The sequence below is a fragment of the Aegilops tauschii genome, chromosome 2 (assembly GCF_002575655.3).
Source record: "Aegilops tauschii subsp. strangulata cultivar AL8/78 chromosome 2, Aet v6.0, whole genome shotgun sequence".
NCBI lineage: Eukaryota > Viridiplantae > Streptophyta > Magnoliopsida > Poales > Poaceae > Aegilops > Aegilops tauschii.
In genome coordinates this window covers 542,038,685-542,051,455 of record NC_053036.3, presented here as the reverse complement: position 1 = coordinate 542,051,455, position 12,771 = coordinate 542,038,685, and the positions used below count along the sequence as shown (strand labels likewise).

Sequence of the window (12,771 nt, the reverse complement as noted above, 5' to 3'; positions counted from 1 at the left end):
CATCGACCATGTCAATGTTGTTGTGCCCTTCCCACGGACCTTTCGTTGGCGAGACGAAAGAGGACCATGCCGAGATAGAGTTCTAGGAGAGGGCATGGGAATTGCAGGAATGGGTCGAGGACGACATGCTTCGTCAGGCTGAATCAGCCGACGACCATGCACGCCTCCCTGTGTCCTCGAGTACTTCGATCACATCTCAATGGCCACCCACGTGGAAATGGAAGTTGTACTCACGCCTCCCCGTTTCCATGTCCCTTGAAAAGGTGCCCCAACATGCTACAAACGGCGCATCAATCCGGTAGTTTCTCATACTTTACTTTATAGATCTGGCGTGCACCATCTCGGATCATAGACACCGCATTTTTCAAAGGATTTTGTCACATTGATTCTAACCCAAACACGAAAGAAGTTTCCCGTGAAGTCTTGGGACTAGGGCTCGGTGAACAAAACTTCACCCACCTTGGCAGCTAGCTGTGGGACTAGATGAGCGTACAAATCGGGAACGTCATGAATTTGGATCCATATTTCTATGGTGTCAAGCCTGATTGTGGATGGTTTTGTCACCCCGTCATAGTCCTTATGATCACGGCGTCGCCCCGGAAATGCCATGGCCCACCCTGCATGACTCTCTCCCAATCCCCCAAGCACGAGAATTGAATGGTGTACAGATTGTACTCCAGAGGCCTGAACTTTGCTTCCTGTGCCGGATCCCAGGCAGCTCGCATGTTTCTATAGAACCGGCTATAGGTTTTCTCATCAGCATGATCCCTAGCCTAATACACGGTTGGGCCATATATGAACAAGCCCAGACAGAATAGACCGGCCTCCGTTTCTTGCAACCCTCAAAACTGAAAAAAGCCCCGGCGACGGAACTGCGGAAGCCGGATGTCCGTGGAGCCGGAAAGCACCTGGGAGGCGCGGGGGCTCGGTCTCCCTCGCCGAAGGGGCCGTCTCCTCTGCTTCGCATCCCGTCCCATCCCATCCATATCCAGGGTGACGAGCTTACAACATTACAGCTAATGCTATGAGCATCCCTGGTCTTTTAGGGTTGCTATAATACATTCTCCTTTGATCACGCCCAACGCGGTGCCACTTAAGCCGATCTACACGCTCAGGGTCCATCTTATGCAGGTTCCTAATTTCCAGCCACCTCTGGCCTCTGATGTGGTGTTCCACTTCTACATGGATGCACATTCAGGGTTTTCTTCCCTTTGAGGGTGTACGCCTTGAACCTCCCGAGGAACATCACCAGGATGACGATCAGTCTCCCTTTGTCGCTCCACCTGCCGACGAACCCGTACGAGGCGTCTCTGCACGCGGAATCAGGCTTCAGTAACTTGTCGCAGATGTAGCCGAGCGAGTATCCTACATTGCCGTACGCGCTGCAAAAAGAGAAATGTGCATTATTGTTTTTGAACCAGCACACTCGGTGTTCATAAGCCCCGATGGCAAGATTAGCTCAACCTTTTCTTATGCTGCTAGTTCATATTTATCCATCTATTATTTCTACAGGAAATTGCGCATAAGGATGTCAACTTGCCTGATCACTTCGAATACCACGCTGAAGATGCTGAAATTGAGTGGATCGGCAGTCATTGACTTCCTCTCAGTTATACATGCCAAAACTGTGAATATTACTAAACAAGTACGCTTGGTCATGGCAAACTTCTTCCACGTTGCTCTGCCATTCGGATTTTCCTTTTTATCTGCTAAACTTCGGATATCACCATATGTAGCGAGGATTGAAGTACCAGAAGGAAGGTACCTGCAAATAAGCCCATGATCTGTTATTACCACAAAAGGAAGATACAGAGGTAACACAGCGGCACTTGTTCTAGAAAAAACTTCTTTCTCCATCGGCACTATTATATCCTGGTGTTGAAATTTGGTTGTCATTTTGAACTTCTTGGTTTTCCTGAACCTGTTGCTCTGAAATGAACTATATTTCTATCTTTGCTGAGCTCTGTATAGTTGTTTTGATTTCAGCCTAGGTGTGTCATCAGTTTTGAGTGAACAATTTCTTATTTTGGTTTGATCTTTGTAACCCCAGCCTCCTAGGAGGATTGTACTATCCCTTCTCTTCAATGCAATGAAACGTAAAGATCTTTGAATTTCCCGATTTTTTTTGTTATTTTGGTCTAGTAGAATAAGGCATGTTCAGCTGCTAATGTGTTATTATCTTTCAAACCCTTGCGAGAATGTAAGACTGGTATGTTGCAAGCTATGATAACTAGTTTTGCCTTATTTTCTCAGTAATAGCTCTTGTCCACTTCAGACCATAATTAAGGTACAGATTTGATCTTGGTTCAGATTTATGCTGTTTTGTTATTGTCATTGTTCAGAAAGTCATGCAAAATAACTAAATAAAGGTTCAGATAGTCATATTGCTCCAGGTAATACGTGCTATCAGTAAGAGCTAACCTAAGTATGCTATTGAACTTAAGTAAATTATTAAGGGATACTCACATGGCAAGTGCAAATATCACCATAATCGGTGGAGAAAGGGTCGAGATGTTAATGACAGTTTCACCAGCGTGTCTTGAATCGGCACTCTGGAACAGCGAGCCTATCAATTTCTGGAACCATCCCATTCCCTCCAAGGACTTCGAATCCCATTCGAAATAGCAAATAAGCATCGCTTGCAGCAAAATTAGCATCACTCCAGTCAGAACCAATTTGACAGAATTCTTATAAGGTTGCAAATGCCTGTATCCAATCTCCTTTGGGTGCTGAAGGATGTAAGCGTACTCTTCTCTGCTGCTCACCTTTCCCAAGGTCCATATGCTTAACCTCAACAGTGGTGCAAACAAAGTGTTGCCTACAAGAATCTGTGGGGTAACTAGAAGAAGGAAAGTCGGGTTATGTTTGAAAATTGCCATGCTATCATTTAACGGAGTGAAGCCGCAGTTTGCAAATGATGATACTGCTGTGAAGATTGAGAATGTCCACATTTTGATATGTTTACTCTTCAGTAGATGCCTTGCATAGGAATCAATCCAAAGGAAGATGGTGATGACAAGAGAGCTGCAAACTATTGCTGCTATGAAATAGCCTGCTACTACATGAGCCAAAATATTGCGAGATTTATGATTCATCCCTTTGCTTTCCTGTACCTGATTGTGCGGCATGGTTTCCTCTGACTGGATGCCTTCCATATAATTCTGACTGCTGTTGTTGAAATCATCAGAGGATTCGATGTCCCTGCTTATGAAAGCCAATCTTGTCTGGAGAGCATCCTCAGTGTTGGCCCGAGCATTTTTGAAGTGCAGCCCTACCATAGAAGTGAACACTTCTCCTCCCAATATCATCAGTATGATGAAAACCCAGAGCTGCTGGCCAGAGAAGTCCTCCATCTCAATTGTTGCCATGCTTGACACCGTCACTGTGGACACAGAGGTGAATATCAGATCCAAGTTCCTTGGAGATGGCTTATTCAGTGGCGCGAGGTTCTTCAGAGCAAGGAAACCAGCAAATGCTGGACTACCAAAGGATTGCTTTTGAATACCAGAAACAAGTAAGAGCGTCTGAATAAATCTGCTGTACACTTGGAGAGGGAACCGAGCCTTCTGGACACAAACTCATGGAAATGCTTCACCATCTCCTTGGTGACTCTAAGCGCTTCCAAACTGAATAATGGGAGCTTCAGCCTTCATGGCTGTACGCGATGGCAGATTCTGCAGGATAACTAGAGCTGAGCTGAATCGATGCATCGAGGTTTGTGGGCTTTTGAGTTCAGACATGGAAGTGCTGGACCTGGCAACTGGAAGCTGTGTTTTCATGGTGTCTTATGGGTTAAGTATTCCCACCTGCAAGCATTGCCCAACACGATCAAGTTCTGGTGCTCAATATGTAGGGTGGAGTAAGACAAGTGTGTCCACCTGTACAATCATGATGCTGATTGTGTCCACAAGGGCCCGGTCACAGGTACAATTGATGCATGGACACGCATGTGCCTCTATTATTAAAACATTCAACTACTTTATGACCCGATTGAAACGATTTTGGGCAATTATCATCCTTCATTCAACAATTTTTGGATCTGAGGATATTGTTGATTTAATTTCAGCACTTTATCTTCGCACTGATTTTATGTTCAGTTATTATTTTACACTTGATCCTGCAAAGTAAAGTTGCATTATTTTGGTTTGGCACTACTTTTCTAGCTGTATTCACTAGTGTATTGTGATGCTGAAATTCACTACCCTGTAAACGCGCTACTGCAATATGATCTATCTAGTGTTCTGTAATGCTCCTCGGAGGAGACACGACTGCAATGACTGAAATAAATGCCGATTGTGAAGTTGCGTTGCAACATTTGCATTCTCTTGGTTATAGTTTCAATTATTAGTGCGGGTTGGGATAAGTGGATGTATTTAGTCCATCTGACAGAAAGCGCCACACAGGACAAGACTGCATTGATTGAAATACATGACTGGGATTTCAAGTTGAGTTGCAAAATTTGCATTACTTGATTAGATGTTCAATTATCAGTACATGCTGGGATTTTCTGGGCTGGTTTTTATTGCGATTTTTTTTCCTACAACTTAAATTCAATGATCATGTTCCGATAGACACATGTGTGTACACCGCGTCGTGCAAAGGAATGTTCAAGCGAATACAATCGTAGTGGGACTTTTCTTATCCTCCTTTCCTTTCCATTTCTTTCAATGTGGCACAATCTAGTCGCACACGCGTGTTATTCCTTTTTATCTCTGAGGAAAAGTGTGTGGTTAGTGAGGTTGCACGAAGATAGCAATATAGTTCTTTTCCATTAATAATTATCTGTGGCCTCAGATACATCCGGACATCCAATGTGAGCTGAGCACCACTTGACTGGAAAATCTCCCTGTACACACGAGGATGTGGTGTATCTGCAGCTCCAGATCTGTGGCTGCCAACTTTTTGGAACAAGTGACTAGCAAACCACCAAGCCATGCTTGATTTTTTTCTTTTTTATGATTTAACTTTTCATTCACCTATGTGATACTAGCAGAACTTGCAGGTGAATCTGTACAAGGATGGCAGGTGGAAGGTTTCCTTGTGCACCTTATATGAGTACACAAAGATGGAAGGTAAGAAAATGAAAAAAGGGGAAGAGTCCATTCACAAAACAACATGACCACCCACCTGCAGTGCAATGGCCACCTGGTGCTGCATCTAACCAAGCTTCCAGGCTTTGCCACCTTTCATGCCGAACTTCTTGAGCCTCCCGAAGAGCATGACAAGAATGAGGATGAGCTTGCCAGAATCGCTCCACCTCCCGACGAAGCCGGTCCACCTGTCGGTGCACAGCCGGTCCGGGCTGATCTGTCTACTGCAACTGTAGCCCATGGAGAACCCCACATTTCCATACGCACTGCAGAATGTGAGGCTAAAATATGTCAGCTTCCATGAAGGAAACCAATAATGCCGGAACTAAGTTGCAGTTATATTTGTTATTCGTTTCAGGGTTTTGCTTTGCTTTCGAGGGGGCTTGCCTGGCGACTTCAACGACGATGCTGAGCAAGCTGAAGTTGAGGGGGTCTTCCTCGAGGTTCTCCCTTTCGGTGATGCAGATGGCGATGATGAAGATGGCGAGGTAGGAGAGTTGTGACAGAGCCGTGCTCTTGAGCAACCTGCTCCCCTGGGTCTCCTCCGTGGGATGGTCCTTCACGCCCGAGCTCTCCTCAAATGGAAACCATGTGGTGTATGGAGGCAGGTACCTGGAACAGAAATACGATCAGAGACCCTTCCGTGCAATACTCTCTGAAAATCTATTATTGGAGCATGCATGATTAGGTGTTGCCTGAATTTCCCATGCCGTGCAAGAGCACTAATTCAGTTTTCTTTCAGAAAATGAAATGACGCGGCAAGAGAAGCGACGGACATATATAAATAGCTGCAGAAGTTGGCGATTGACAGGTTGCGTCTCATGGACCAGTGACAGTGAGTGATATATGGATGGGCGTTGGCTGCCACGCTGGAGAAGTTGCACGTACGGCCCGCTCGCTTATCAGCTGCTTGGCTGTGAGCCTAGTGATTGATTGATGATGCTGGCCCGTGGAGAAGCAACAGCAGCGGCGTGCTGACTGGGCATGGGCATGGGCATGTGAATGATTGGCCGGCTCTAGATGCTCTCTGGTTTAGTGGCTAGCATGAGCACGCGGGAAAACCCGACTGCCGGATGCTGATCAATCAACCACAGACTGTATGTATGCAGCCCATCCACGTCATGGAAGGAATGTGGAGCCGACGCGCCGACCGTTTGGTCGTGTCGCCTCCTGGATGGCCGGCCCGTCGCCGTCGGTGAGTGATCTGGCCGGCGTTACGCGGTTTTGCCGCGGAGCCTCACTGATCCGGTCCAACCACCTTCGCAGAGAATTGTGGAGTGACGGCGGCGTCTGCATGCGTCGTGCCACTATGGATGGATCTTCATGTAAGCCAAGGCAAGCCCTATTTACATCTTTCGCTTTCACTTATGGAATGACTTAAGGTACTCGAATTCGACGAAAAAGGGTTTCCCCCACTTTTGGAATGACTCAAGGTACTCAAATTCCACGGCCCTAGCAAACGGTCTATTAATTTCCGGAGAAATTCCCCTAAGGCTCCGCTTGGTATCGGTGTAACATTTTACACCGTTCATCAGAGATGGGCACGCGAGTGAAGATGTCGAGAAAATTAGTTTCTCCGCCCGTCCGTCACATGCATGCCTCTGCCAACCTAAGGCCAACTCCAGCGCGCGACCCCATCCTGTCTGGGTGCATCCGTTTGGGGCAAAAGGGACAAATCAGACGGCCCAGCGCGCGGGCGCAAACGGACTTTTGTTCGTTTTATGTCCGCTTTCGACCCATCCCCGGCCCAAATTTGCGCCGCTTTTGGGGTGAAACGGACAACGCGCGGACAGGCGGGACGCGCGCGCTTGTCCTCCCTTGGCCCGCCCGTCGGTGGCACAAAGCAAACCCCCCCCCCCCCCACCCCGCGCCCCATTTGGCGCTATTTCCTCCCAAACCCTCCCACGTCCCGCCTGTCCCCCCACCCTCCCCTGTCCATGGCCGACGCCCAGCCGAATTCCAGCGGCCTGGCCGTCGACCCGCCCGGAAAGGTGAAGAAGAAGGCGGCCAAGGATGCAAGGAAGCCGCGGTCGGAATGCACGCCGGAGGAGATCGCCAAGTTGGACGCGGATTCAGTGAAGAGGAGGAACCGGAGGGCGGCCGTCAAGAGCAAGACCGCCGCGGCCAAGTTCGCCGCCGAGCGCGATGCGATTGAGGCCGCGCGGCGCAAGGCCGAGGTCGAGGAGAAGGAGGCCATCGTCAACAAAGCGCACGCCTTCCTCATGCTTGGCATTTGCCGTCCGACGGGTTTCTCTACAGCAGCCGTCGGCCCGGCAAGCACAGGCTCGTCAGTCGCCAGGCCTCCGCACTGCCAGTCGCCGACGTCGCGGACCACGCCTATGTCGCCCGGCTATCCCCCACCAAGGCACGACGGCCAGACCCGTTTTTCGGGGTCGCCGGACGTTGGCATGATCGCGCCGTCCACCCCGCGCCCCTCGGCCGTCATCGACCTCAACGTCACGTTGGGGTCCAGTAGTGGCGGCCAGCCGTCCGTCGAGATGCAAAGAAAGCAAGCACGGCCGCCGTTTACGGGCACCATGCCGTCGCCCCGCGTCCTGTTCGACGGAATGCCAACACCAACGCCAACGCCAACGCCAACACCAACGGTCGACGACCCCTTCTACAACCAGTACATGCAGAATGTTATCTACGAGGGTGGGCATGGCGGTGCCTACAATCCGGACGAGACCCAAAGTCAGGATGGCCGCGCCCAGTACGTTGCTGATGAAGAGCCCCACGATCGTGCTGACTACGACCATGCTGACTCGTGGCATGAAGACGATGAGCTGATTCGAGGCCAGGCAGAAGGAGATGTTCGACGCCGACGACCTGAACTAGGTCGTCCGATCGGCCGTGGCCGTTCTTTTTTGGAGGCTGGCATGGGTGCCGACCGCTGGCTGTGTGCCGGCGAGAAACACATTCATTTTGGAGGCTGGTTGTGTTGCCGGCGAACAAAACTATTCATTTTGGAGGCTGGCCGTGTTGCCGGCGAGGACGTGCAGGCCGCTGGCTCTGTTGCCGGCGTGAACTAGGGCTTGGTATTTCGAACGTTGTTGTTTTTAAAATGGAGGTGGACAAGATGGAGCCAAAGGATGCGGCCGCGTGTTGGGCGCACAGCCACCGCATCTCAGGACAAGTCCAGACATGACCCTATTTTGCCCTACTCAAACGGATCGAATACGGGCAAAGCGAATGTCTGTTTGGGGAGTTGGTCTAAGACACATCCACGGGATAATTAATGGCCATGGAAGCTTATAATAATGTAATTCACGGGTCCAGATACTTTTTGGCCCTACCGCGTGGCGCTTGTCTGTTTTTGAGAGAATAGCTCGTTGGCGCTGGCCCGTTGTACGCACAAGGTGTACTCCTGCTCAATGATTCAACGTCGTTTTGTACTGCCCATGCGAGCCTCGCTATTGCGAAAAAGTACATTGATTGATGCCACTTGTCAACAGAAGCCAGACACAATGTCGCTATGAGCAGAAGAGGCACATGGGGTTTTGGCTTGGAGCACATGAAGAAAGCTTCTAGCTGGTCAATTTATATTGTATGTTGCACAGTATAGTCAGCACTGGTCAAGGTGTAAAATATGGTACTCGAGACCAAACGAAGCATGCTGATTTGCTCTTATTTTGTGGAAGACTTGTAGCTACGGTGTATGGTTATTAAGGCGGAAAAACTAACGCCCACACGTGGGGCATTTTGCACATCGCCCACACACCTTCATCATCACTCGTTTTGCCATGTAGAAATAGATGACATCAGCAGGATTTTTTTTTGTTTTCGGCTTAAAAATGTTTTATCTCCTAATTAAAAAATAAAAAAAACCGTTTTCATCATTAAATCCGTCTCGACGAGATCTTCAAAACTAGACCCCATGTTGATATATTTCGACGAATTTTTTTCCCCAAAAGTTGCCATGATATTTACACTGTAGTTGCCATAGTGTTTAAACTAAAGTTGCCATGTGGCAATTTTAGTTTGTAGAGCACGGCAATTTTAGTTTTTTTATGATGGCAATTCTAGTATTTTGACCATGGAATTTTTTTTTTATGAATCATGGCAATTTTATTTTATGTTTCATGGCAAGTCTAGTTTCTTAATTTCCCGTTTTATAATATGTCAAAATTTATTTTTAGATGTAGAAGAAAATAGTTGAAACATGTCATGGCAACTTCAGTGTAAACATCATGGCAATTCATGTGCAATAGACATGGCAACTTTTAACTCAAAAAAATCGTCGAAATATATTGATATGGGATCTAGTTTCGAAGATCTCGTCGCGAGGGATTTAATGGTGAAAACGGATCTTCAATCGGATTTTTCATTTAAGAGATACAACATTTTAAAAACCGAAAATCCAAAAAGATTCTCCAATGCATGCATGCGGTGACGTGGCGCAGGCCGTGTGTTATAGAGCGTGTGGGCGGTTTTGACTCCCACCACACATGTGGGCGTTAGCGTTGTCCTATTAAAGTTGTGATAGACTCCAAAGAATTCACGTCTGAATTCCTTGTTCGGGTCGATTCTAGCTTCAGCAAAACATTTTCTCAAAAAAAATAAGGAAAAGGGGTGTTATGCAAATCGTCAACCACACGTACACGCCCTGCTAGTATGTGCTAAACTGCACCAACCATAACAAGATCAGAAAGGTAAATTCTTCGGTTTTAATGACATGCAAATATGCAATGCAGAAACGGAGAAAAATAAAATCCTAGCTAGGAATCATGAAGGGAAACAAACTGTGAACTTAGCTGATTTGGTGAATGAAAAAGGACTCACATCATGAGCACGAAGAGGACGAGGATGGCAGGCGCCAGGGTGGAGAGGTCGAGGGTCGACTCGCCGGTGTGCCGGGAGTTCACCGCCACGAACAGCGCGTTGGACACCTTCTCCCATGGGCCCATACCCCGCAGCGCGCCACCCCACTCCATGCCGCACACCATGCACACCTGCACGGCGACGAGCCCGGCCACCGTTGCCGCCAGCATCGCGCACCGCCGCGCCGGGAGCAGGTGATAGTACCCCGTCAGCTCCCTGCCGTTTCTCGCCGTCATCTCCACCAGCTCCGGCCTCCGCGTCGCTTCGGCAGCAGCGCGCACGCACACGGCCAGCAGCGTCGGGAACAGCGTGTTCCCCGACAGCGCCAGCGGCACGAGCAGCAGCTGCAGCCCGGTGTCCCGCCTGAACGCCGCCATGTTCTCGTTGTTCGGCATGAACCCGCAGTTCGAGAACGTGGAAACCGTCGTGAACACGGCGAAGGTCCACACGCCCAGGGCCTTGCTCCGCAGCGTCCGCCTCGCGCCCGGAGACGCGTAGACGTAGGCAGCAATGGCGGCGCCGCCGAGTACGTGCGCCGCCACGACGATGGCGAGGACGACTAGGGACAGCGAGCGCACGGCCTCGCGCCGCAGCCACTTCGCGTCAATCGGGCTTTTGCTCGTCTCGTCGGAGTTTCTCGTCCAGCTGTCGGTGTCGGTGGCGTTAGCTACCTGTGGCGTCGTCTCGAGCTCGACTCCTTCGTCGTCGTGGCTCTCGACGCGCTGTGATATGCTTATAGTACCTTGTTTCCTCAGCTTGGACCACTTGGACGCGAGGCCTACAAGCGACACGAACACCTCGCCTCCTGTGAACATGAGCACGGTGAGGACGAAGAGCTGGCCGTCGGAGAACACCTCCATCTCGACGGCGGACATATACAGTGAGACTAGACGCACGGTGCGGAAAACAGTGGAGACGTCCGTCACGTATATATACAGGGAGGACGAGAAGTTCACGGTGTGTAAGTGCAACGTACGGTTGGAAGTCGAACGGAACCTCGATGGCCGCGCGCCGCCGTCGGGGAAGACGCGAGACTAGACGCCCCATCTTCAACCACGAACACGAAGATGCTTCTTTTCTTACCTTTGATTAGTGGTGCATAGATTTGGTGTTTCTCCGCTGTTTAGGAAATTTTTCTCATTCCAAAAAAGGCAAAAGTTACGTGAGCATTATTGTCGAGTTCAAAGTTAAATTTTCCGCACGATGCAACTCTAGTTTAAAGAACAGGGTTGCACATCTCTAACTTACCGTTGTATGCAACTTTAAAATGTCCAGGAACTGAATTTTTGTTGGACTACGAGTCGAGGGAATCCTCGTCGGACCCCAAAAAACCTCTCCCTACTCTATTTCAAGAGCACCGTCACAAGCACGCATTGTGTTTGGACTTTGGAGTATATCCTAGCTGTATATCTAAGTAAGTAACAAGTAAGTGATCCCATTTAAGGTGATGAATCAATTCTTTTTGAGGAAATGGTTGTTGAGGTTGGAAAACACTAATGGAGTTTGGCAGAAGTTGTTTGAAAGAAAATACCATAGTAAGAAAACCCTATCAGGAGGGGTGATGATGGTGGTGGCTCACACTTTTTGCAAGGTGTGATGAACATTAACCATACACTTCAAAAGCTTGCTAGGAGGGTTCTGGGAGATGGATCTAAAACTCTTTTTGGGAAGATGTCTGGCTTGGCGATAAGACACTGGCTGAGAGATTCCCCTGATTGTATAACATATCTTTCTCTAATTCATCACTGTTCAGTCTGCCAAAACTAGAGGCTGGGATGGTTTTGAATTTAGGAAGACACTCTATGGGGAGACTGAGCGGCAATGGATTGCTCTGAAAAAATTGCTATATGAAGTGGAACTCTCTAATGATAAGGGTAGCGTAAAGTGGACGCTGAATAACAAGAATAATATTGTTGTGAGAGACTTGTACCTTCATTTTAAGGCTGCTACATTAGTAGGTTACAGATTTATCTTGAAACTTAAAGATCAGTTTTTTTTTGGGTGTGGCTAATGCTGAAAGGCTGTGTTCTCACTAAAGACAATTCGCTCAAAAGAGGAGGGATTGGTAACGATCAGTTCCATTTCTGTGAGCAAAAATAGAATATGGAGCATTTGTTTTTGTGATTAGGAAAAATTGTATTGCATGCGACTCAATTCATTGATCACATGCAAGTACACATATATAGGTACAAGGGTGCACAACCTCGACTTGTCTCCCAAGCTATACACTGTACGTAGGAGAGAGGAGGCGTGACAATACATGACCCTAACCTATACGTACATACACGTTCAACACCCACCTACAGTCGAAACGTCGCCGGCGATGCAAAGATTGGACCGAAACTCCTCGAAGGTGGATGTCGGAAGCCCCTTAGTCATAACATCGGCGAACTGTTGAGCGGTGGGAACAATGCAAAACGCGGATCCGTCCAAGTGCAACCTACTCACGAACGAAGTGTATGTCGAGCTCAATGTGCTTTTTCCGGTGATGACGAACAGGGTTGGTGGATAGGTAGACGGCGGAGACATTGTCACAGTACACGACCGTGGCCTTATGGACATCGCAAAGCAACTCCCGAAGGAGTTGGCGAAGCCAAGAGCACTCAGCGATAACGTTAGCCACTGCCCGGTATTCCGCCTCAGCGCTCGAGCGGGAAACCGTGGGTTGTCGTTTAGACAACCACAAGATCAGCGAGGGCCCATGATAGGCGCAGTAGCCTGATGTAGAGCGTCGAGTATCCGGACAGCCAGCCCAGTCGGCTTCCGAATAGGCCACGAGGTCGGTGGAGGAGGACGCCGTCAGCGTGAGCCCAAGAGCCATGGTGGCGTGAATGTATCAAAGGATCCGCTTCACCAGGGT

The 12,771-nt window shown here is 48.8% G+C and overlaps 2 protein-coding genes across 3 annotated transcripts; both read right to left on the bottom strand.

Annotated features, from left to right (window-relative positions):
• Positions 1 to 726: 726 nt before the first annotated feature.
• LOC109755894 (cation transporter HKT1;1) lies at positions 727 to 3,779 on the bottom strand. The gene is given in 5 exon segments (XM_040399649.3): positions 727 to 1,382; positions 1,541 to 1,765; positions 2,467 to 3,475; positions 3,478 to 3,649; positions 3,651 to 3,779. Coding segments are annotated over 5 exon segments (1,782 nt in total). The 3' UTR covers positions 727 to 1,135.
• Positions 3,780 to 4,750: 971 nt separating this feature from the next.
• LOC109755909 (probable cation transporter HKT1;4) lies at positions 4,751 to 10,860 on the bottom strand. 2 transcript variants are annotated; one of them, XM_045233253.2, is made up of 4 exons: positions 9,873 to 10,860; positions 5,478 to 5,702; positions 5,128 to 5,356; positions 4,900 to 5,046 (listed from the first exon to the last, which is right to left on the bottom strand). In XM_045233253.2, exons 1-3 carry the CDS (start codon positions 10,784 to 10,786, stop codon positions 5,158 to 5,160), a joined length of 1,338 nt encoding a protein of 445 aa, XP_045089188.1. In that variant the 5' UTR covers positions 10,787 to 10,860; the 3' UTR covers positions 4,900 to 5,046; positions 5,128 to 5,157. The 2 variants fall into 2 exon arrangements, with proteins under 2 accessions (XP_020170379.3, XP_045089188.1); XM_020314790.4 differs by having other exon boundaries at positions 4,751 to 5,356; positions 9,873 to 10,859.
• Positions 10,861 to 12,771: the final 1,911 nt, after the last annotated feature.